The 21,735-nt window shown below is 29.3% G+C and overlaps 3 protein-coding genes and 1 long non-coding RNA gene across 4 annotated transcripts; 1 reads left to right on the top strand and 3 right to left on the bottom strand.

Annotated features, from left to right (window-relative positions):
* Nucleotides 1-14,539: 14,539 nt before the first annotated feature.
* Nucleotides 14,540-15,928, bottom strand: LOC141902101 (G2/M phase-specific E3 ubiquitin-protein ligase-like). Its single transcript, XM_074789742.1, has 4 exons — nucleotides 15,862-15,928; nucleotides 15,377-15,566; nucleotides 15,010-15,213; nucleotides 14,540-14,817 (listed from the first exon to the last, which is right to left on the bottom strand). Exons 2-4 carry the CDS (start codon nucleotides 15,495-15,497, stop codon nucleotides 14,540-14,542), a joined length of 603 nt encoding a protein of 200 aa, XP_074645843.1. The 5' UTR covers nucleotides 15,498-15,566; nucleotides 15,862-15,928.
* A 139-nt stretch (nucleotides 15,929-16,067) lies between these two features.
* On the bottom strand, nucleotides 16,068-17,597 carry LOC141902583 (uncharacterized). The gene is made up of 4 exons (XR_012618902.1): nucleotides 17,536-17,597; nucleotides 17,153-17,284; nucleotides 16,961-16,989; nucleotides 16,068-16,351 (listed from the first exon to the last, which is right to left on the bottom strand). It is a non-coding gene; the product is annotated as an uncharacterized LOC141902583 (long non-coding RNA).
* A 91-nt stretch (nucleotides 17,598-17,688) lies between these two features.
* Nucleotides 17,689-20,302, bottom strand: LOC141902100 (uncharacterized). Its single transcript, XM_074789741.1, has 6 exons — nucleotides 20,246-20,302; nucleotides 19,095-19,181; nucleotides 18,848-18,946; nucleotides 18,339-18,644; nucleotides 18,179-18,264; nucleotides 17,689-17,854 (listed from the first exon to the last, which is right to left on the bottom strand). The coding sequence occupies exons 1-6, from the start codon at nucleotides 20,300-20,302 to the stop codon at nucleotides 17,689-17,691; spliced, it is 801 nt and encodes a 266-aa protein (XP_074645842.1).
* Nucleotides 20,303-20,314: 12 nt separating this feature from the next.
* On the top strand, nucleotides 20,315-21,583 carry LOC141902099 (uncharacterized). Its single transcript, XM_074789740.1, has one exon. The coding sequence runs from the start codon at nucleotides 20,315-20,317 to the stop codon at nucleotides 21,581-21,583; it is 1,269 nt and encodes a 422-aa protein (XP_074645841.1).
* The last annotated feature ends 152 nt before the right edge of the window (nucleotides 21,584-21,735 follow it).

The raw sequence follows: 21,735 nt of genomic DNA, 5'->3' as shown, positions 1-21,735 counted from the left end.
ATTCAAAAGAGAAGAAACAAAAGAAAATGAGATTATGAAAAGGATTCTAGCGTGTTAATCAATTTCAATAAAAATTTGTATAATAAATGGAGAGTAAACAAGTACACAGTGAATTCTTAGATAGAATTAAAGATACTTCAAGCGTCAAATCTGTAGATTATAAATTTAAAAAACTAACTGAGTTAACAATTCACAAGAAATATTTAATTACTAACATTGAAACAATTACTAATAAATATGGAGATAAATTAGTAATTCATTTAGAATATGAAGGATTAAAAGGAAATAAATATAAATTCAGAACTTATTTACCAGATAGATTTCATAGATTATCAAGTGAAGATCTAGAAGAATTATGTTCTGGAGATTTCTATTTCGTATACAAAGGTAAGAATGAAAAAGGGCACCACGATATTGATTTTGAATGAAAATATGTAAAATAAATGGTGGAATTAAAAGAATACAGAATATTTGTTGATTCTAGAAAACTTACAAATTATAAATCTCATAATTTACTAGTACAATTAGATAGAGAATTCAAGAATTGTGTAGATTTAAAATTAGTAAATATAAGTTTATGTAATTCTTTTCATAATATATCAAATAAAAGTCTTGATCATTTAGCTTTTAAAATTCATGTTAGAAATTTGAATAAATGGTTTCATCTTTATCTAAAACCAGGATTATATAATTTAGAAACATTAGCGCAAGAAATTAATAGAAGAGCTCGTTTAAAAATGGGTGCAGCTGCTAGATTTGAAATTAAATTTATCAAAAATGATAGTTCGAATAAAATAAGAATAAAGTTAACTAATGAACAACATAGATTTCTAGTAAGAAAACCTTTAGCTAAACTGTTTGGAATTCTCCCGGATAGAGATTATTCAAGTATCGAAACTTATACAAATTTAATGACTTTTACACATTTTTATATTTATTGCAATTTAATCGATCCTACAAAAACATTCGAAGCAACTAAAGATATAACTTGTAATTCTAGTATATTAAACATTTTACCATTGAAGAATGTTAAACAATTTGGAACGCAAATAAATTATAATTTAGCTGAATGTGATTTTAAACCTTGTATTCCTCAATTTAATAATTTTAAATTAGAAATAAGAAATCATAATGGATACTTAATTGATTTGAATAATTTCCCTGTAATTTATGAATTAGTTATAAGATGTAAAGAGTAATTTTTCACCTATATAAATGAATATAACTGTTGGACCGAGTATATGTTTTGGGTTTGATTTTAAACGTGAGAAAGAAATGAAATTTAACATTAATGATGTAATTACACATATCAAAAATATTGCATTTTCTAATGAAACAACATTTGAGTATGAAACAACAATTGATAAAGAAACTTTTAATGTAGAAAAGATTACCGAGTCTTTAAGATTTTATGAATTAAATGAAGATGGAATTATTGATGATATCAAAAACATATTATCCAAAATATATGATAATCATAAAACTAGTAATGAAATAAATGTTGAATTAATCATAAATAAGTTAACTAAATATTTTGATGATAGTAATTTTTTTGATAAATAAATGAGTGATAATAAGTGGATAATAACTGGATTATATAATGGCGCATTACTATCAGTTGGAACTGTTGGTTATTCAATGGTATTAAAAAAAGTATTTAAAATGGGAAGTGTTAATGTTGATAGATTTGATATAAATGATATTTTAAAATTAACATTAGCAGTTACTTTATCTAATTTAACTATTGATTATTTAGAAAAACAAAAATATATTCCTCCCATATAAATGCATAATTTTTTTGCTAAATAAATGGCTTCTGCAATTATAACTATTATAGGATCGGCAATTGTTAACGCTTTAGCATTTACTGGTGGTGGTTATTTATTTAAACATATTGATAAAAATAGTTCATTAGGAGAACAAAGAAGACATAACTTAGCGTTAGAGAAATACAATAAAGCTGCAGAAGAATATAGAGAAAAGAGACAAAACTATATGGATTACATCAATAAAGAATTATATGATCAGAAGATTTCACATAGAGATTTTCAATCAGTTGATGATGCAATGAGTTTATATAACGCAGTAACAAATAAAGAAAAATTACATCTATACAAACCTAAATTATCAGATTATTATACCCCAAGTAAAGAACAACAGAAATATGAAATAATTTGGATTTTAGGTGGAACAGTTATTGTTATATTTGTTGCTTATAAGTTTACTAATTAGTAATTTTTTTTGCTAAATAAATGGAAGATAAAGTTGATAGTATTGATATTATTCCTCATGATATAAATAAAACTAAATTAAAAATATATTTAGAAAAACAAATATTAGAATTTGAAAGTGACTTAAAGATAAAAAAGAAAAAATATTTAAAAAGCAAAATTATATATTATCTTATTATTAGTGGTTCGGTTACAATTAGTTCTGTAATAACATTTCTAGCAATATTCAGCCCATTAACACCTTTAGCTATATCAATTGGTGTATTAGGATTAAGTTCAAGTGTTTTAACTGGTTCAAACTTAAGTTCAAAATTAAATATAAAAAGTAATAAAGAAAAAATAAAATCTAATATAAAAGAAATTAATAAATTAAAGAACACACTAGATTATATAATAAGTTTAAATGGTCATATAACAGTTGAAGAACAAGATAAATTATTAAAAGAATTAATAAATTATTAATTTTTTTAATTATATAAATGGTAGATAGTTTTCCAAAAGCTTTCCAATATAATAAATCAATTAAATATAATATTCCAGCAATAGATTTTAATAAAGATATTACATATAGAAATGAAGTTTTAGATTCATTAACTAATTTAGAAATTTATGTTACTGAAACTAATAATTTTAATGCAAAGATGGAAAATATATTTCATGTATATTTAATTAATTTTAAAAAATTGAAAGATGAAAAACAATGGTTATTAAAATCTAATATGAAGTATTGGCAGAATCAATTAAATTTTGCTGTTTATTGTGCAACAACAGGATGTGGAATTAGTTGGAATGATCATTTGAATAATTCTAAATATAAATTAATTCAAAGTTTATTTAGATTTCATACATACTTTCAAATAAGAATAATATTAAATGAATTAGAGTGCGCTTTACCAGGATCTAGGTATTTCAAAGAATTAGATAATAATATTAATTTATCAAAGTTTTATAAGATTTGTAATGAATTTAATATAGATATAAATAATTCTGATTTTAGAACAAAAATTGGAACAATAAGATCACTTCCATGCCCTAGAAAGATTGCAGAATATTGTGCACTTCCCATACCATCTAATAGTTTTTATAATATCTATAATAATAAATTAGGTTATGGTAAAATAGAAACAAAAGATTTAGAAACATTAAATTTCAATAAATTACCAAAATTTTATGATAATTTAAAACAAGAAAACAATAATGGTTGGGTTTATTTTATTTTAGAGAATAGTGAAGGTTTTACTAAATCAGGTATAGAAAGAATAAATCAATCTATTAGAACTTATTTGATTTGTATTCTAGGATCACAAGTTGAAACAAGATCACCGATAATTGGAAATTTGAATACATCATTCGATACACAAAAACAATTTAAAGTTTTATTTGAAGATTCCATACATAATGATAAAAATAGATCGATTCCAGAAAACATTATAAGATATCAAAATTATTTAGATAAATCTCATGTAAGACTTAATTATTGTATAGGCCCTAATCTATTAATTATTTCTAATGATTTAGTATTAAAGATGGGAAATATAATTGGTTATAATAATCTAATTAAAACTGCAACAATAAATAATTCATTTGGATTGAATGATATAAATAAAAAGATTATTACTGCTCCAAAATTAATGGAAGGTGAAAAAATAAAAAACACATTCAATCAACAGAAACTAAAACTAAAAATATCAAATTAAATAATGATTCCAAAATAAAAGATTACAATACATCAGAAAATATAAAAACTGATAAAATTCAACATGATATAATTAAATTAAATGATGATAATAAATCCCATGAAAATACTAAATTAGCTATAACTTGTATAGGAATTGTAATCGGAGGAATATTATATTTTAAATTTTAATTTTTTTATTATGTAAATGGATGTAGAAGGTGGAGAAGATATTCCATTGGATCCTTTAGATGAACCTGGTATAAGTGATGAACAACAACCCGATTTTAGTGAAACAAGTTTTAATGACGGTAATGAGCCAGAATATAATACTAATTTAGGTGAAGATGATGATTATGATGATGATGGAATTAATGCCGAAGTACGTGAAAAATTAAATAAATATTTAGAAGCTCCTAAAAGTGATAGTATTACAACTAGAACAGAAAGAAAAGAATTAATGAATGTATTAGAAAAACAACAAGAAAAATATCCTGATGAACGTTTGGAATTATTTAAAATGAAATCTAGAGTAACAGATACAATTGTTAACGAATTATTACCAACAGTTGTAATACATGAAATTGATACAGAAGGTGTTGTAGATCAAATTTTTAAAGATGACCCATATTTCACAAATAATTTAGAATTTAAAAATGATGCATGGTATTATAATCTTGATTTAAATAGGAATATTGTAACAATTCAATTATCTAAAATGGGTCAAGAAAATATTTATGAACCTGAAATGCGAGCAACATCTACAATTGAACGTTCAAAAGGTGGCACAGAATTTCTCAGAATTATATGGAATGCACTCGATAGAGTAAATGAAGAAGAACCAATTCCGAATATTGATATAAACAAATATTCACCATTTAAAAATCCAAATCCAAATCCTACTGATTTTAATCCAGAAATGGAAGAGAATAGAAATCGATTAGATAGATTGAGATCTTCAACACCCGAAACATCGAGAAGAGACACTCAACAAATTGATAATTATTCAAGTAAATTACAATTAGAAAAACAAATTGATAGATTAAGAGATTCAGAAGAACTGATGAATAGTATATCAGATACATCTGGTTCTGAAACTGGAATAAATCGACTGCAATATTTACTAGAAAAAGGATTTCTTAATTTAACTGATGAAGAATTAGAAGCATTTCCTAAACAAATACGTAGAGAAATTAAAGGTATACAAGTATCAGCTGATGAAATTGCTAATATTAAGATGAGATTTTCTAAAATAACCATATTAGAAAAAGAATTAGTTAATGTAGATGAAGAATTAAAACAATTAGAATTAAATAGAGATCATCAAGTAGTTTATGAAGCTGATTTTGAAAGCAGAAAGTTAGCTTTAGTAAAAGAAATAGATGATTTAGAATATAACATAAAATTACAAAAAGAAGAAAGAGATATATTATTAAAATCATATGATCTTAATCATATTAAAAAATTAAAAGTTATTTTTAAAGATTTGTTGATTAAACCAGATTCTGAAATATCATTGAAAGATAGAATAAGATTATTATTTAAATTAGAAGGTATAACAATTCTTTCAATTCTAACAGCTGTAACTATGTTATTTACAACAATTGGTTTAGCAATATCAAATGCTTTAAAATCTACTCCTACTCCCACCCCCAATAAACCAGATAAACCTCCAGGTAATAATTCTATACAAGATAAAGTTAAAGATGGTTTAAAGAAATTAGCAAAATATTTATGGGAACTATCTAAAAAATCTGCTGCAGCATTGCCAGGAGTTATTGCTTCAATTGTTGGTTTTATATTGAAATCTGCAGGAAACATTATTAACTTTGCTGCTGAACATATTATTTTATTTTTAATTACAGTTGTAAGTGCTATTATTTTTGGTTTAGTAAATATGATATCAAAAAATATCAAGTGAACCATGATATCAAAAAATAAATAATTAATTTTTTTGTTAAATAAATGAGTGGGAGTTATATAAGTCCTTCGAAGAATCATAGAATATCTAATGCTATTAAAGCAGAAAGATCACATCATATAATTACTCATAACCCTTCAAATATTAATCCCGATGAAACTTTATACGTTAGAATCCCTCGATTAACACAAAATACTTTTTATGTTCCAAACAGTATTTATTTATCAGCTTATATAAAAGTAATCGGTAATAATAATAATTATGTTGTTGATAATGTTGGAAGATATTTGATTAAAAAGTTAACAATAAAGATTGGTCCAGAAACAGTTTTCTCATTAGATGATTATAATTTATTTTCACATTATAAAGATTTATGGTTAACTAAAGAAAATAGAAATAATATGATATTTCAAGGAATTCAATCAGAAAACCAAAATAAATTAAGATCAGAAGCTAATAGCGCAATATTAACTAATGATGTAGATAAATTGATAAAAAGTATATATGGAAGCAAATATAAAATTCCATTAGACTTTGAATTGATAAATAATAATGCACCTTTATATAAATGCGCAATTCAAGAAGACGTTATATTTGAGATAACATTTGCTCCTGTAAATGAAATTGTATTATCTAGCGTTAATAAAGATATGAGTTATAAATTATCGAATATATGTTTAGAATATGATACAGTAACTGATGAAAATATTTCAAGTATAATTCAAACCCAATACAATCAAGGATTTTCATTATTATATGATTATATTGATAAATTTAAAACTGTAACTATTAATGCAAATGATGAAATAATTAATGAGAATATTAACTTTCCTAGAAGATCTATTAAAGGTATATTAATATTTTTTACCATTGGAACGTATACTAATGGTGCAATAAATGTTGACAATTATTATAATCCTGAAATAGCAAAAGTAGAAATAACTATCGAAGGAATAGCGAATAAAATATTTTGTCAAGGAATGAGAATGATTGATCAATGGGTAGAAATTAAAAAACATTTTATGAATGAAAAAGTAAAATCATTTGAAAATTGTAACATTAATCAAATTGATTATTATACCGGTAATAAATATGCATTATGGTTAGATTTTAGAACAACTGAAGATAATTCATTACATGGTTCTGGAAAAAAACTACAGAACACTAAAGATGTAATACAATTATTCATGACAAAGAAAAAGGGAATCAAAAATTTCAAAATGCACATTTATATTATATCTGACGCGCAATTAAATATTGTAAATTCACAATTAGATAGTGATATGTATTAAAATTTTAACTTTAATAAAAATATATATAATAAATGGAAGGTGGAATATATGAAATACAATCTCCAAGTGAAATGATATCAGATATATATTATATATTACCTTATGATGAATACAGTAGGTATTTTGGAGATTACTTTAATCAATTCAAATATAGAATAAGTAAAATAGATAAGAATATTGAATATAAAATAGAAGATAATATTGAACCTAAAATAGAAGATAAGAATGATATTGAATATAAAATAGAAGATAATATTGAATCTAAAATAGAAGATAATGTTATACCTTCTACATCGAATTATGATAAGATTGAACCTGATATCAAAACCAAAAAGATAAATGAAAAATATTGTGATGTATGTAAGAAATATATATCATATAAAAATTGGGCATCACATAAGAAATCAAAGAAACATATAGAAAAAGAAAAGAATAATAATGATAATAATATATCAGTTAGTAATATAAAAGATAATGTTAACCTAATTGAAACTGATGATACCATAGATAATATAACAGATAATGTAATAAATAATGTTAACCCAATTGAAACTAATGATAATGATATAACAGATAATGAAATAATTGATGATTCTAAAAAACATTGTAACATTTGTAATTTAGATATTTCTAAAAGTAATTTTTCTAAACATAAAAAATCTAAGTGGCACATAGAAAATGAAAAAGAATTAATATGTGATTATTGTAATAAAGAAATTGAACCTGTTGATAAAATTACTCATTATAAATCAAAATTACATCTAATTAATGTTTATAAAAAAGTGGGTATGTTACCATTGTTAAATAACCCTTTAGAATATATAAAATATTTTGATTATAATATTAACCAATATGATATATTCTATAATTTGTTATTACATAAATTTTTAGATTATGCAAACGATAATCTTGAACAAATGTATAAATTATTATATGTGAGAAGAAAAGATTCAACTTATTTGATAATTAATTTTGGATATGATATTGATTTTTATTATTATGATTTTGATGAAAACTTTGAAAAAATAAAAGAAAAAATTAATATGCCTACTGATTATAGATTAATGATGGATCGACTAAACTCAATAAATATACCAAAGACTTATGGAGAATTTGATATAAACGAAGATGATTTTATAAATGTATTAGAAACAAAATTAGAATAATTATTATAAAACTATTTATATATCTATAAAACTATTTATATATCTATGCACTAGACGTACGAGTAAGAAAGTAAGAATCCAAGAATCCTTGCCAAGAAATATAAATTATAAACATAGATTATAAACATAAATTATAAACATAAATTATAAATATAAATTATAAATATGAATTATAAACATAAATTATAAATATAAATTATAAACATAGTTTTAATATATGATTTATTCATTATTATATATTTCATTTAATAATTCATATTTTTATGGACTAGACGTACGTAAGAATCTAAGATTCTTGCCAAGAAAGTAAAAAGGTAAGAATCTTACTTTCTTACTCGTACGTCTAGTACATAGATATATAAATTAGTTTCTATAATATTCCAAATTAGGATTTTATTTTATAAATTTATATTCATATGGAAATTGTAATCTCAGTAATAATTTTGAACCTTTATTATTCTTTAATTTATTCATATATTCATCATGTAATTCAGTAGGTATAATTTGATTTTCTTCCAATGATTGTTGCATAGATTTTCTATCTTTGTTGTAGAATAAAACTAGAAATCTTATATTCTCTCTAAAGTCTTTAACAATTGAATTATATTTTTGATTTAAAACCCATGTTGTTATCCCAAAATGTCTACCAGAGAAAGCTAAATAACATAACTCACTTTCTCTAATTTTAGAATCATGTAAATTTGCGCAATCATCGATAATAAATAATGTATTAGATCCTTTATAAATATCTAATGCAATTTTTATACAATTATCTAAATTATCTTTCACTGTTTTAGAATTTAATATAATAAACTTTTTATCTTTAAAAACTATATCTCTATTATACGTTTCATTCATTTCATAAGTTGGGCAGAATAATATTATATTATCAAAATGATTTTTATAAATAGTTTCTAATAAATATAATATGAAGTGTGTTTTACCACAATTTGTAACTCCAGTAACTAACATATTATGTGGTTCAAATATAAACAAATCTTTATTCATTTATTCTTTTAATTTTACTAGATAAAATCCATTCATTAAATTTATCATCATATCCTTTATATTTCACCAAAGAATACTTTTTTCCTTTAAGAGTTTTTGTTTTCAATACTTTTTCTATTTTGTATTCTATTTCATCTGGATTTGGTACTAATGATAATTCTTGTTCATAAAAATAACCTAATATTTCTTCATCTTTTAAATCAAACAATTTATAAACAAATGGTTTAGTTAATATTATCTTTTTAATTTTAAATATTTCTTCAGTAAAATTAGGGGTATAACCTTTATAAAATGTTTTTCGATATTTAGAAATTCTAACATGTTGTCCTATTTTAAATTTAGGTTCTCCAAAATCATGTGTAACAAATGCTCCATATAAATTATTCCAAACTATTTCTGAATTTTCTTCTTTTCTAGCTTGTATAGGTTTCATATTTATCGAACTATGTTTAGAATTATTATAACCTTTAACTAAATCATCTAACACATCGATATATTTATATGTTTCATTAGCGGTGAAATATTTCCACATTCTAGTTTTCAATGTTTTATTAAATCTTTCTATAACAGATGCTTTTTTATCTGAATGTGTTGAAAAATATTCTACATCGTTATCAGTTAATAGTTTTTTAAAATGTTTGTTATAAAATTCTTTACCTTCATCAAATTGTATCTTATCTGGAATAGCTTCTTTAAATATTAATTTGAAAGAATTTGTAACTTCTATACCAGTTTTATTTTTAATCGGGATACTCCATGCGTATCTACTGAATATATCTATAACATTTAGTATCCAAAAATATCCTTTGTTATATTCTTCTCAGTTTTTCATATCAATTAAATCAGCTTGCCATTGTTGGTCGATATATGAAACCATTACTTTTCTTGTTAAATATTTTTTATCCATCTTTTTATGAATTTGATATGTGGGTTGATTTTGTAACCATGATTTTAATTCACTATATTTTATTTTTTCTTTATCAGATTTAATTTTATCCCATAATTCCGAAACATTTGAATATGAAACTTCACTTTCTGGGTTATAATATAAATCTCTTAAATATTGTTCTTTTTTCATCTTATTTTAATCCATTAATAATATTTTAGATTTATTTTCATTTGATTTATGATTTGACTTATTTTCTGGTATAATAGGTTTATCATCATTGGAATCATATTTATCATCAGATTTGAATTTTGATTTATATATTACACCGGATAATATAATAACTGTTACTAATCCAATTGTAATATATAATTTATAATTACTTCCAGCATTAGAAGAATTAGATGGATTATTATTTGAATCAATACCACCGTGTGGGTGCTGTACGGCACCATCAGATAATTTCTGTGATTCATTTATATCAGTTAATTTCTTTTTCTTAGCTTTTTTTAATTCTGAAGATCTTTTACCTAATTCTCTTGCCCATTTAATTTGTTTCTCTGATCTAGCCTTTTTCTTAACTCCATCACTCATTTATTTTAGTTAATTTTTGTTCTGATTCATTTTCTGTTTCACTGTTTGGTTGTAGTACATCTGTTTCGTTCTTACCTGATTTATATTCCATAGGTTTGATGTTCGAAAATGTTATGACACCAGTAGAAATTAATGTCATAACCGATCCTAATTGGAATGAAGCATAACTGACCCATTTTTGTAATTCAGTCATAACTAAGTAGTCATTTTTCAAATCACTATATAATTTATTTTCATCATCAATTGGTATTAACTGGTTACATAACTTAGAATAACATTTGACAATACCATCTGAAATAGAATCATTTATTCTAGCTAATCGAGCTTCTTCATAAATCTTAAAATATTTTATTACTTTTTCTTTATTCATATTATCTAATTCTTGAAAAGTTATTGTTTTACCAATAAACTCTTTAGTTTTTCCACTCGCAATCAATAGTTCTAGATGATACTTACAATATAAATAGTATTCATAATCAATATTACTATCAATTTTATTATCACATTTAGTTGCCACATTATCATTATCATCTGTTAGACCTAAATCTTCCAAAGTTTTTTCAACTTTAATATTATTCTTATTCGATTTCTTAGACATTTATATTAGAGAAATTTAATAAGAATAGTATTATAAGTATTCTTCAAATGATACTAGATAGTTAAAGCTAAAGAATTCTAGTATTAGTTATTGTTTTTTTAGTATTTTTTATTTGTTATATAAAGTATTCTTTTTTGAAAAGAAAATATTAAAAATTAAAATAGAAATAATAGATAGTTGAAGGTATGTAATTTTTATTATATTTTATTTAAAATCTATTATTCTTTAACCACTCATTAAAGACTCAACGTATTGTTCATTATTTGGATTATTATTCCATTGATCAATAAATTTCTTTGCTTTTGTTAACTGTTCTAAATATAACTGTAAATCTAGTTTATTAGATTTGATTTGATTTTCTTTCTTTTCTAAAGGTCTTAAATTTTTCCAACCCCAAATAAGTTTTTTATTGTATTCATCATTCATGTTAAATTTAGATATTGGTAACACGTGATCAATATGGTAATGATCCCCATAATTATCTATATTCATTTTATCATCGAATTGAAATATAATCCATGATTTGAGAAATTCATCTGAACAACCCAATAGATCAGATAGTGTTTCTGAATGTGTTTCTTTGTTGAATAATTGTGTTAATCTAGACCTTAAGCATTGTTTCAATCTAAAATTAAGATCTGTTTGATATCTTTCTCTCATATATTTTGTCATATAATATTTATAATGTTCTATATTATCTTCTCGATATTGTTTGGTATATAGTTTAATGCAAGTTTTACAGTAATATTGAAAACCATCTTTGCTAGTCTTACGCTTACTAAATTCTGTTAATGATTTATCTAATTCACATTTAGAACACTTCTTGTAATATATGTTTATAACGCCAGTGTTATTTGTAATATTGATAATTTGTGGTTGTTCTGGTTCCATTTATTATACGTATTTTTTTACTAAATTGGTTAATTTATAATCCTCTTCCATTTCTTCGACCAACGTCATCCTTTTTCATTCCTCGTTGCTTTTGATAAGTCGTTTCGATTCCTTGATATCTAAATAATACAAGCGGCCGGCCATTTGTGGCCGGTTTTGCTTAATGCGCATGCGTTAATCATAATTATAAATTCATTCTATAAATTCTGTAAAATAGAAACAACACATGCGTTACATGTGTCACATGCGGCCATTTATGGCCGGTTTTGCTTAATGCGTATGCGTTAATCATAATTATATATTCATTCTGTAAAATAGAAACAACTGAACATAGAAAATTCAAACGCATTCATGTCCCTCGTCACATGCGTTACATGTGTCACATGCGGCTATTTATGGCCGGTTTTGCTTAATGCGCATGCGTTAATCATAATAGAAACGACTGAACATAAAAATTCACAAATCAGATTTACACAATACATTATACAAGTTGTTCAGTCATTTCTTCTAATACATCATTTGATTTCTATAAATACAATTTATAATTACAAACATTTTTTCAATTGCTGGTAAATATTTAACTACATCAACAAATGTTAAACTTAATCATTGGAGTCTTAATGTTTTTGAAATTATTATATTTCTTCTTCGATCTTTTGGTGATTCTATTGGTTCGATATCCATTGCTGTTGATTCCTCAGTCAGAAAGAGTATCTTGAGTTTCTTTATCGCTTCTTGATGTGTATGACGTTTCATTAATCTAAAAGATATTAGCGGTAACTCTAACCATCTAAAATATATACTAAATACACTTAAATATATCTAAAGGTTTCGTATTTAATAGCCTTAATAACTACAACAAACAGTACTTACATTTAGATTTATAATTGTATACTATAAACTCCTAATTTCGTTTCGAAAGATAGAATATCCTGAGCACAATATTACAGCGTATGTCCATTTCCGGGGTGATTTCTAGAATGAACACGTCGTTGATTATGCCACGTCATCTAGTTCCGGCGCGCCTTTCTAGAATATTCTCTGCATGTTTGTAATAATGATTCATAATATCTCAGCGAGTAACAGCTGTAACAGCTGTGAATTTATAGATTTATTCTATAGCTCTGTTAAGCGTCGGATGTGCGCGCCTATTTATACTATTCTATATCCAGAAACATCTAGAACAAGTGTGTTGAGACTTGCGAATTAAGAGACTTTTGATTGGTTAGAGCTTAGTTGTCCAGAAACATCTAAAAAGCGCGTTGAGACTTGTAAATTATGAGATTTGTGATTCGCTAACGTTCGCCGTATACACAACGCGTTGAGACTTGTAAATATAGTTGAAAAAAAAATCAATAATAAAGACATTTAGATCAATGAAATTAATTAACTCTTTACAATTGAAATATAAGCTGGTAACATATGTTTACTAGAGTTAATACAACCAACTATATAGCTGAGTATTATCAGGCGTTTATAACGATTCAACGTATTTTTCACTATGTGTTGAGTTCCATAATTCGATAAATGTCTTTGCTTTAACCAACTGGACTAAAAACAAATGTGTTCTAGTTTTATTGTGTCTTGCTTTTTGGGATTTATCTATATCGATATTACATGTTGGGCAGTAGTATTTATTTGCTTCCATTTTAATACTATATTTTTTATTAAAATTGATTTTAGAAGTTCAATGATTTAAATGTTATTCATTTATGTGAATATTTTAAGAGTAATAGGGATAATAGGCTTTCAAGCTAAAGGTTGAACGGGCGGGTGAGTAAAAATGAAAAAACATAAAAATAATTACAATTTCTACTTGAATTAGGAGTGAAACTCATAAAATGAAAAATAAATTCGAGCGTGTGAGAATTTATTTTTCATTTTTATGAGTTTCGCGAGTAATTCAAGTAGAAATTGTAATTATTTTTATGTTTTTTCATTTTTTACAAGCTCGACCGTTCGACCTTTGGCTTGAAAGCCTATTATCCCTATTACTGATAAATTCCAAGAGGGGGCACTTTTAAGAGTCAACAACCAGTATGCTGGGCGGGGACGGAATTTATATTCGTGAGGGATCAGGCCCAATTCCCGACCACCGTCATACTAGCTATTGACAAAAAGGGTGCTTTGAGCTTTAAAGGGTAAAGATTCTAGGACTATTATCCGACTTAATACATAGTAAATAAAACATACAAACAAATGGGATGTGTGTCATGAGGATTTCATGTTGATTTACTTCGAATATCCATTTAAAATGAATGCATGTATAAAATCATTTTATATACATCCAAATCCCGGGGAATTGTATATACAAAATGTCATCTCCTTGACAAAACTTTTAACCTCAAGCATCTTTTTATTCACTGGAAGTCTTATTACCAAGGCACAAGTATTGGCATGTACTAAGTATCCATCACCACTATGATTGAACTCGATCCTAGGCTTGTGGTGGAAACCTATTATTGGTTTCTGAGAAGATCCTGTGACAAACATGTGAATATCCTCCAAGGACAGGGTCATCTCGCCAACATCTGTTTTTTCCTTGATATTGCCTTCTGTAACAGAATTTAATGAAAATAACTCATTGTTTGTTTCAATTATCAAGTTCAGAATGCAGAGAAATAATAATTTTGTTACATAAGTTTGTTCTGTGAAAAATAAAAGTGAAATTAAAAAGAATAGCAGCCTTAAAATGGATTTTGACTGTAGATGTATAAATGATAACACCAGGAGGTGCTTAAACCTACCAAATGATTCTTCGAGTAAGAACGTCCAATTCATGATAATTTGTTCTTCTTCTACCCTCTTATTTGATCCAGGAGGGGAGTAATCAACATGAAATAACTGTGTCATGTAGTCTACGGACATTGGACTTGGAGCCCCACTAAAGACCTTTTCGAATGATGAGGGGAATTTGCGGATGAGATCCAGAACTCCGAGAGTCGACATGCCTGCATAACATAAGATGTACAAGAATTCAAACATTGTAGCCCTAATGAACAGAATCGTACCGAGCTCTCTGCGTGAACAGAAAACAACCTTAAACCCAAGCTGAGACCGAAATGTAATATAGCTGCATTCGCAAATTCTACTGCTAAACTGTAAAATACTAACCTTCTAGAAGTTGGTTTAGCTCTGATTTTGAACGGTGAACCAGGGAGTTCAAGGCCAGATACTCTACTATCTTTTGTTTGTCGGACAATTTTATGAAAATAGAGGGTTTTGTAAAGCCCATTTCAAAGCGACATTCTAGATTTTCATCTACAAATTTCACCAATTCAGCTTCGTCACAAATCTCATTTAGCTGCAAAAGAAAGTTGAAACAATCAAAAGTGTATTAGTACTGTCTTATAATGAACCCGAATACAAACTCTTGAACTGAGAGTCCAGGGAAACCATGCCTACTTTGTGAAATGCTTGACAATTTGACAATTCAATATTCAACATCATGGTAAACATATACAAATCAATGAGCTTGAAACTCATTAGGAAGCTACAGGTCGAGGAATTAGCAATAGCCCAAGTGGGCTAAAAAGTGAATGCAACAGCCCACTAGGACTTCAGTACAAATGGGCTAAAAAAATCAATGAATACTACACCTGTTGTAGTTTTTTGCGTAAATCGACATCAGGCACTTCTTCGACAACGATTGTTTTGGCATCATACTTCTCGGACAGGATAATTTTGGCAATTAATGAATTAAAAAAGCGGGCCCCAGCCCCGCCATGAATAAGGTTCAAAGCTATTAACTGGCCAAAATGAAAAAAAGATCTGTTATCCAGAGCTACCAAGTCATGACTCAGTGATCTCGAATTTTCTGGCCCAACAAGAAGCGGAGATCTAGCAGCCTCTGAAATGACTAATTCCAGGAATTCCCTTCGAGGACCACCATTGTCAATTCCAGCCTCTCCCAAGAAGGTCACTTGAACAGGCTTGGTTAGTTTTGAAGAATTCGTCCTCTTCAGCTTAGCAACGGCATCTTTAAAGATAAACTTTCTTCTACACGTGAAACTCAATGTCTCTTCGGAATCTTGTTCAACTACCTTGGCAGCGTGGTCTTTTACGATAACCTCAAGAGAACGGCCATCCCTAAAGTGAAAATATTTCATTCTATATTTAACCTTTGAAATAAATTGAAAAGACCTTAATGAAGTGCAACATAATGATGTGATTTAAACTTGGTTACAGTCGCTTTTGTGAATGTTAACAAATACTTTTTTTGGTTAGGGTTAGAGTGTATGGGGCACCCACACACCGCTACTGCGGCAATCGAGGATTCCACTCATGGCAGGCGAGGATCCGCCAGGTTCGCTGGTAGATAGTTGGTCGTCCGCGTTCAATTTTTTCCACATTTCGATTAATTAAATCTGAATGAATTTTTCTCTTATCTTTCCGATACCTAAGTAAAAGAATGAATTTATTGCATATTTGCATAGTATATGGATTCCCGAGTCTAAAAATTCAGTTCAATGAAATTCAATGAACTGATTTTGAGAACGGAAGACCTGTCGCCATCTGGTGGGTGAATCGCGTTCCATAGATAGCTGGTGTTGTGGGTTCCCCATTGAGAAGGAAAGCATGTACATGTACCATATATAATAAATCTACACACCGATAGCCTAAGAAAGTACACATAGACATATAAAAAGCAGAGACCTGAATATAGACTGGGTAACAAAAATATATCCATGCTACTACCTTTGTTCTTTTAGATAATGATGCCGTAACTGTAAAATAAATTTGGATTATCCATGACAAGTGTGAATGTGGCATCGTGAAAAGCTGATAGGAAATTGTCTATGAATGTTAATGCAAGAAAATATAGTTTTTCAATTTCCTGAGTTTAATACAATTCACGTTGACAGTGAAAAGTTTACGACCGTGGCTTACCGTTCCTCTTTCAATTGTGGTTCCACCACCTCGGCTAAGCTGTTAGCAATTGCCTGATTCAAATCTGCATCACTGTCATCATCTGGAAACATCATATCTAAATCGGTAGTAAGATCAATAAACTCCTGGTGCCTAAAATAAAACCAATTATGCATTTTATATAAGCTAATTTAGTACAAGAATCAGAGGGTGTGTCCAGGATGCTGGGAAGAAGCAAGCCATTTAAGACAATCATCTCGGCTTTTTATGAAACTAATAATGCATTGAATATCTTACATTTACATGTATGGTAGGTAGTATTGACACCTGATGATGAATTGTAAAACATACATCAACATCACCATATACAGCGAATGTGGAATATAGCTGCTGAAGAAACGTACCTGTGGAAATTGTAGGCTGAATTAGGCCGAACTTGTTTAGGATTTCTTTCTGCATCATTTGTCTGTAATCCATAATAATAATAATCCTTAGGTCCATTATAGAAAACTTATCACTGATAAAATATTTAGTGAGTGTACTTTTTAATTCAGCAGTTACAACAAACATAATAAACTGTTATTGCCTGCAATCTGAAACATCTTGTTACAATGTACATGTATATTACAAGCTATACATACAGACGAAATGCTCCTCTTAACAGCAGCAACAGCAGCAGCAGCAGCAGCAGCATTTGAAATCTTCGGTAGATCATCGATCAAACTAGCGATTTAAGAATAATATTTAAAAATTTAATTCCTTTCATCTGTAGAGTGGAATCCTCATCATAACAAACAATAAATCAATTCATCAGATACGGATAACATACATGTATATAGAATTGCGACCCAAGTAAGACAAATTAATTTTATACTGGTTTTAACCAACAGGACCCGGTTCCACAGTAGTGAGTTAGAGTTAACTCTGAGTTAAAATTAGTTCATTTTCAATGTTTTAACTCAGAGTCAAATCTTAACTCACAACTGTGGAACTGGGTTCTGATTTTCTGGTCCTGTGAAGTTCGTTGTAATAAGAAAAAATATATACCCGTCACAGCTTTCAGTGTGTTCCCTCAACAAAGATAGTGGAAATTCCTGATCGCATTTCAAGCACTTTTCTTTCACTGATTCCGCCTACAACCAGAAACAAATTTTATTCATACTTAAGATCATTTATAAGAACAGCAGAAAATAGTTCATTGACTCACCTTTGGAGTAGTTTGCGACAATATCTCTCTTTGTATGGGGCGAATATAGATTTTTCCTCGAGCCACAAGGCTCTTCAAGGCATACGGTGTGATGGAGCTGCTTTCAATGTCAAGCAGCTCCAACATTTTATTTGCCCTGGCAGCAAGAAACTCGAAACCACCACCGGTGGACAACTGTGGAAACACTTCGAACAATTTACCTCGAAGTTCTATGAATGTTGAATCTTTTTCTATTTCCAATGTTTTCTCGCCCAATCCTGACTGTATCAGGCTAATTCTACTTTCCCTGTCATGCGGAATAACCATCTGGAAGCAATGAAATAAAACCATTATTGAAACAGATCGTATTAGTGATAATTCGAAGATAACTTCTGCAAAAGTAAGTTATTAACTTGAGTTATACAATGTACAGTTACTTTGGTATTTTTTAATCAAAACAGCTTTACAATAGGCCTATTAACTTTTCAATGTCTGAACTGCTGGTATATGAATGAAAATCTATAACTTACACAGTCAGGATTGCCTAGACAAAAGAAAGTTAATTTCATCATAGCCGACTTGTTTTTCGGATCCTTTTTTTGATGTAAATAAAGTTTTCCTCTCCTTGCCTATGTCATAGGACGGAATAGGTACAGCTAAAAATTTAAAGCATAGGTTTAGTACTGGTACTCGTTATTACAACTTATGATTGTAAATTCCCATTTACTCACTTGGACGATTAACACTAGTTGATGATATAAAGTGCCGACATTTCACTTTCAGGAGTGCTCGATCGCCCATTCTTGTTACTCCCATGGAGGTGAGGTCAGTGTCGAGCATTGCTACGACAGCTGCTGGAGTTACCTGAATAAGATAATGAAAATATTCTGCAAAACACATTATCTCGCTTGTGCTGTGAGCCCAATTATGTTACCGCTTCGAGAGAGTAGGCCTAGACTCTGCGCCTGGAAAAATGTTGTTACCGGTTATTGAGAAATACCAGAGCCAGAAGAGCACTTAGTTTACATCCTTATTACACGTCACAAGACATTACTTCAGGCTTGTAAAGCTGCCTAGCCTGTCATTAGTCATTATAATAATAAAATGATCTTAACATATCACAATTCATTTCCATCAACAGGAGACGATCGTCCGGGAGTGGGTGCACGTGCCGGGCGACGATATGGTCTGGATCTTCTCCATATCGACGATCCATCCATCCAGATCCATCAACGTATCGTCCGCCGGCGGCGGCACTCGACACTGGTGGTAAGTGGTAGGCCTATGTATATATCTGGATGGATGGGCTTATTGTCCTTATATTGAATAGTTATCCTTACATTTTCCCTCCGGAATGTTTCTATTACTTCATCAAGTTTCAACTCGGAAAGAATTGCATCCATGATTTGTATACCGGCGTGATTAGATTAGATTAGATTCGAAGGAAAGCGCGAAAGTTTCGGATTGTGGCGTACTATGTTGCGTCGAAAAGAGCGATATGATTCAATTAAATTCTAACTTTATTGAGTATATAATACCGTGGCGCCACCATACGGTGAACTATGGAACCTTCACGTAAATAAGCTACGTCGTTACAAACTACCCACGTCGCAGCGAAATAGATGCGATGAAAAGTAGACACGTCGCAAATATACTACGGTGCAGCAATTATCCTACGTCGGAGAAAATATACACCGACGCAAATATACTACGGCGCAGCAATTATCCTACGTCGTAACAATGGTCATGTTTATTGCATGAATCGCGTTCCATAGAGTGAAGGATTTGGTGATATTATTCATTCCTTACGTTCCAATTCGAAGCCACGACAAGTTTTGGTAAGACAGTTGAAACTTGTTTTGTCTGATGGCGTCCTTCGTTGCGGGGGGAGAATACAGAACGCTAGGCTTCCAGTGAAAACGAAGTACCCGATCCTGTTGCCGAGAACCCATCGATTCACGTTTTTGTATCTTCGTTACGTCCATTGTATTAAGGTAATGCATGAAGGTGTTAATGCAACAATAGCGTTTGTTAGACAGAAATATTGGGTACCACAAATTCGTCGTCGTATTACCTCTTTGATACACAAGTGTGTGCCTTGTATTAAGGCTGGCACTGGTAAACCATTCGTGCTTCCCGATCCGGCTCCATTACCCGCCGTACGAGTTCAAGAAGCGCCACCCTTTTCAGTAGTTGGTATTGATTATACAGGCGCTTTAATCGTAAGAACCGAATCATCTGATGCAAAGGTTTATATTTGTCTTATAACATGCGCTATTACTAGAGCGTTACATTTAGAACTTGTAACTGACCTTACCTGTGATGCCTTTCTTTTAGCATTTCGTAGGTTTTGTGCTCGTCGATCGTTTCCACGTATTGTGTATTCTGATAATGCTTCAACTGTTACATGCGCATTCGAGGAACTCTCGAATTTATTCAAATCACTGAAAATCTTTCAATTCATGGCCCAGAATGGGGTCGAATGGCGTTTCATTCCAAAAAGAGCTCCGTGGTTCAGAGGACTTTGGGAGAGGTTAGTTGGGATGGTAAAAAGCTGTCTGAAAAGAGTCCTCGGTCGTGCAAAACTTAACTACGATGAATTGAATACTGTTGTTATTGAATGTGAATGTATAATTAATGATAGACCTTTAACATATGTTGATAGCCGTGTTTTAGAACTAGAACCACTAACTCCTTCTCACTTAATCTATGGGCGCAGAATATCGGCTCTTCCGCAACCTATTACTGATGCTGATACGTTGGCTGATCCAGATTATGGTCATAGCGAGTTGAATCGTCGGCAAGAACATCGCGCCGTACTCGTGCAGCATTTCTGGGGTAGATGGAAAAACGAGTACCTCACCGCACTCAGGGAGCGACATAATCAGTCCGGAAATAATCAGGAAATAGTGAAAATAGGTGATATCGTTCAAATCCACGCGGATAACCCTCGTCTTACATGGCGTTTGGGTATCATCGAAAAGTTGAATCGTGGAAATGATAACTGTGTGCGATCGGCGGTCGTGCGAACCGCTAAGGGTCGAACGAGTAGACCCATTAATAAGTTGTACCCGCTCGAAATAAATCATCAAGAATTCGCGAAACAGGAGCCACAACCCGAAAAAGCGAGTAAAAAAAAAGGATCATCCGCCCGAAACGTGCTGCTGCCGTTGCAGCCTTGCAGAAACTTCGCGCCGGGAGAATGTCGGGACTCGGTCCTATGGAGTGACTCAACTCTGTCAACTCTGTTGTTGTTTCGAATGTGACTGAACTGTCCAGTAAACTGTAAACTGTATATTTCCGAATTCAATACTATTTGTTATTCACGGTCTGTGACCGTCATATTTGCTGCATATAAATATCTGTGTATGAATAAATCAGGAGGCATTTTTGTAAGACTACACTGTTCGTCGTGCTG

Source organism: Tubulanus polymorphus, chromosome 3 (assembly GCF_964204645.1).
Source record: "Tubulanus polymorphus chromosome 3, tnTubPoly1.2, whole genome shotgun sequence".
In the NCBI taxonomy this organism is placed as follows: Eukaryota; Metazoa; Nemertea; class Palaeonemertea; order Tubulaniformes; family Tubulanidae; genus Tubulanus; species Tubulanus polymorphus.
Note: the sequence above shows the minus strand (reverse complement) of the source record. Positions and strands in the feature narration are given on the sequence as shown.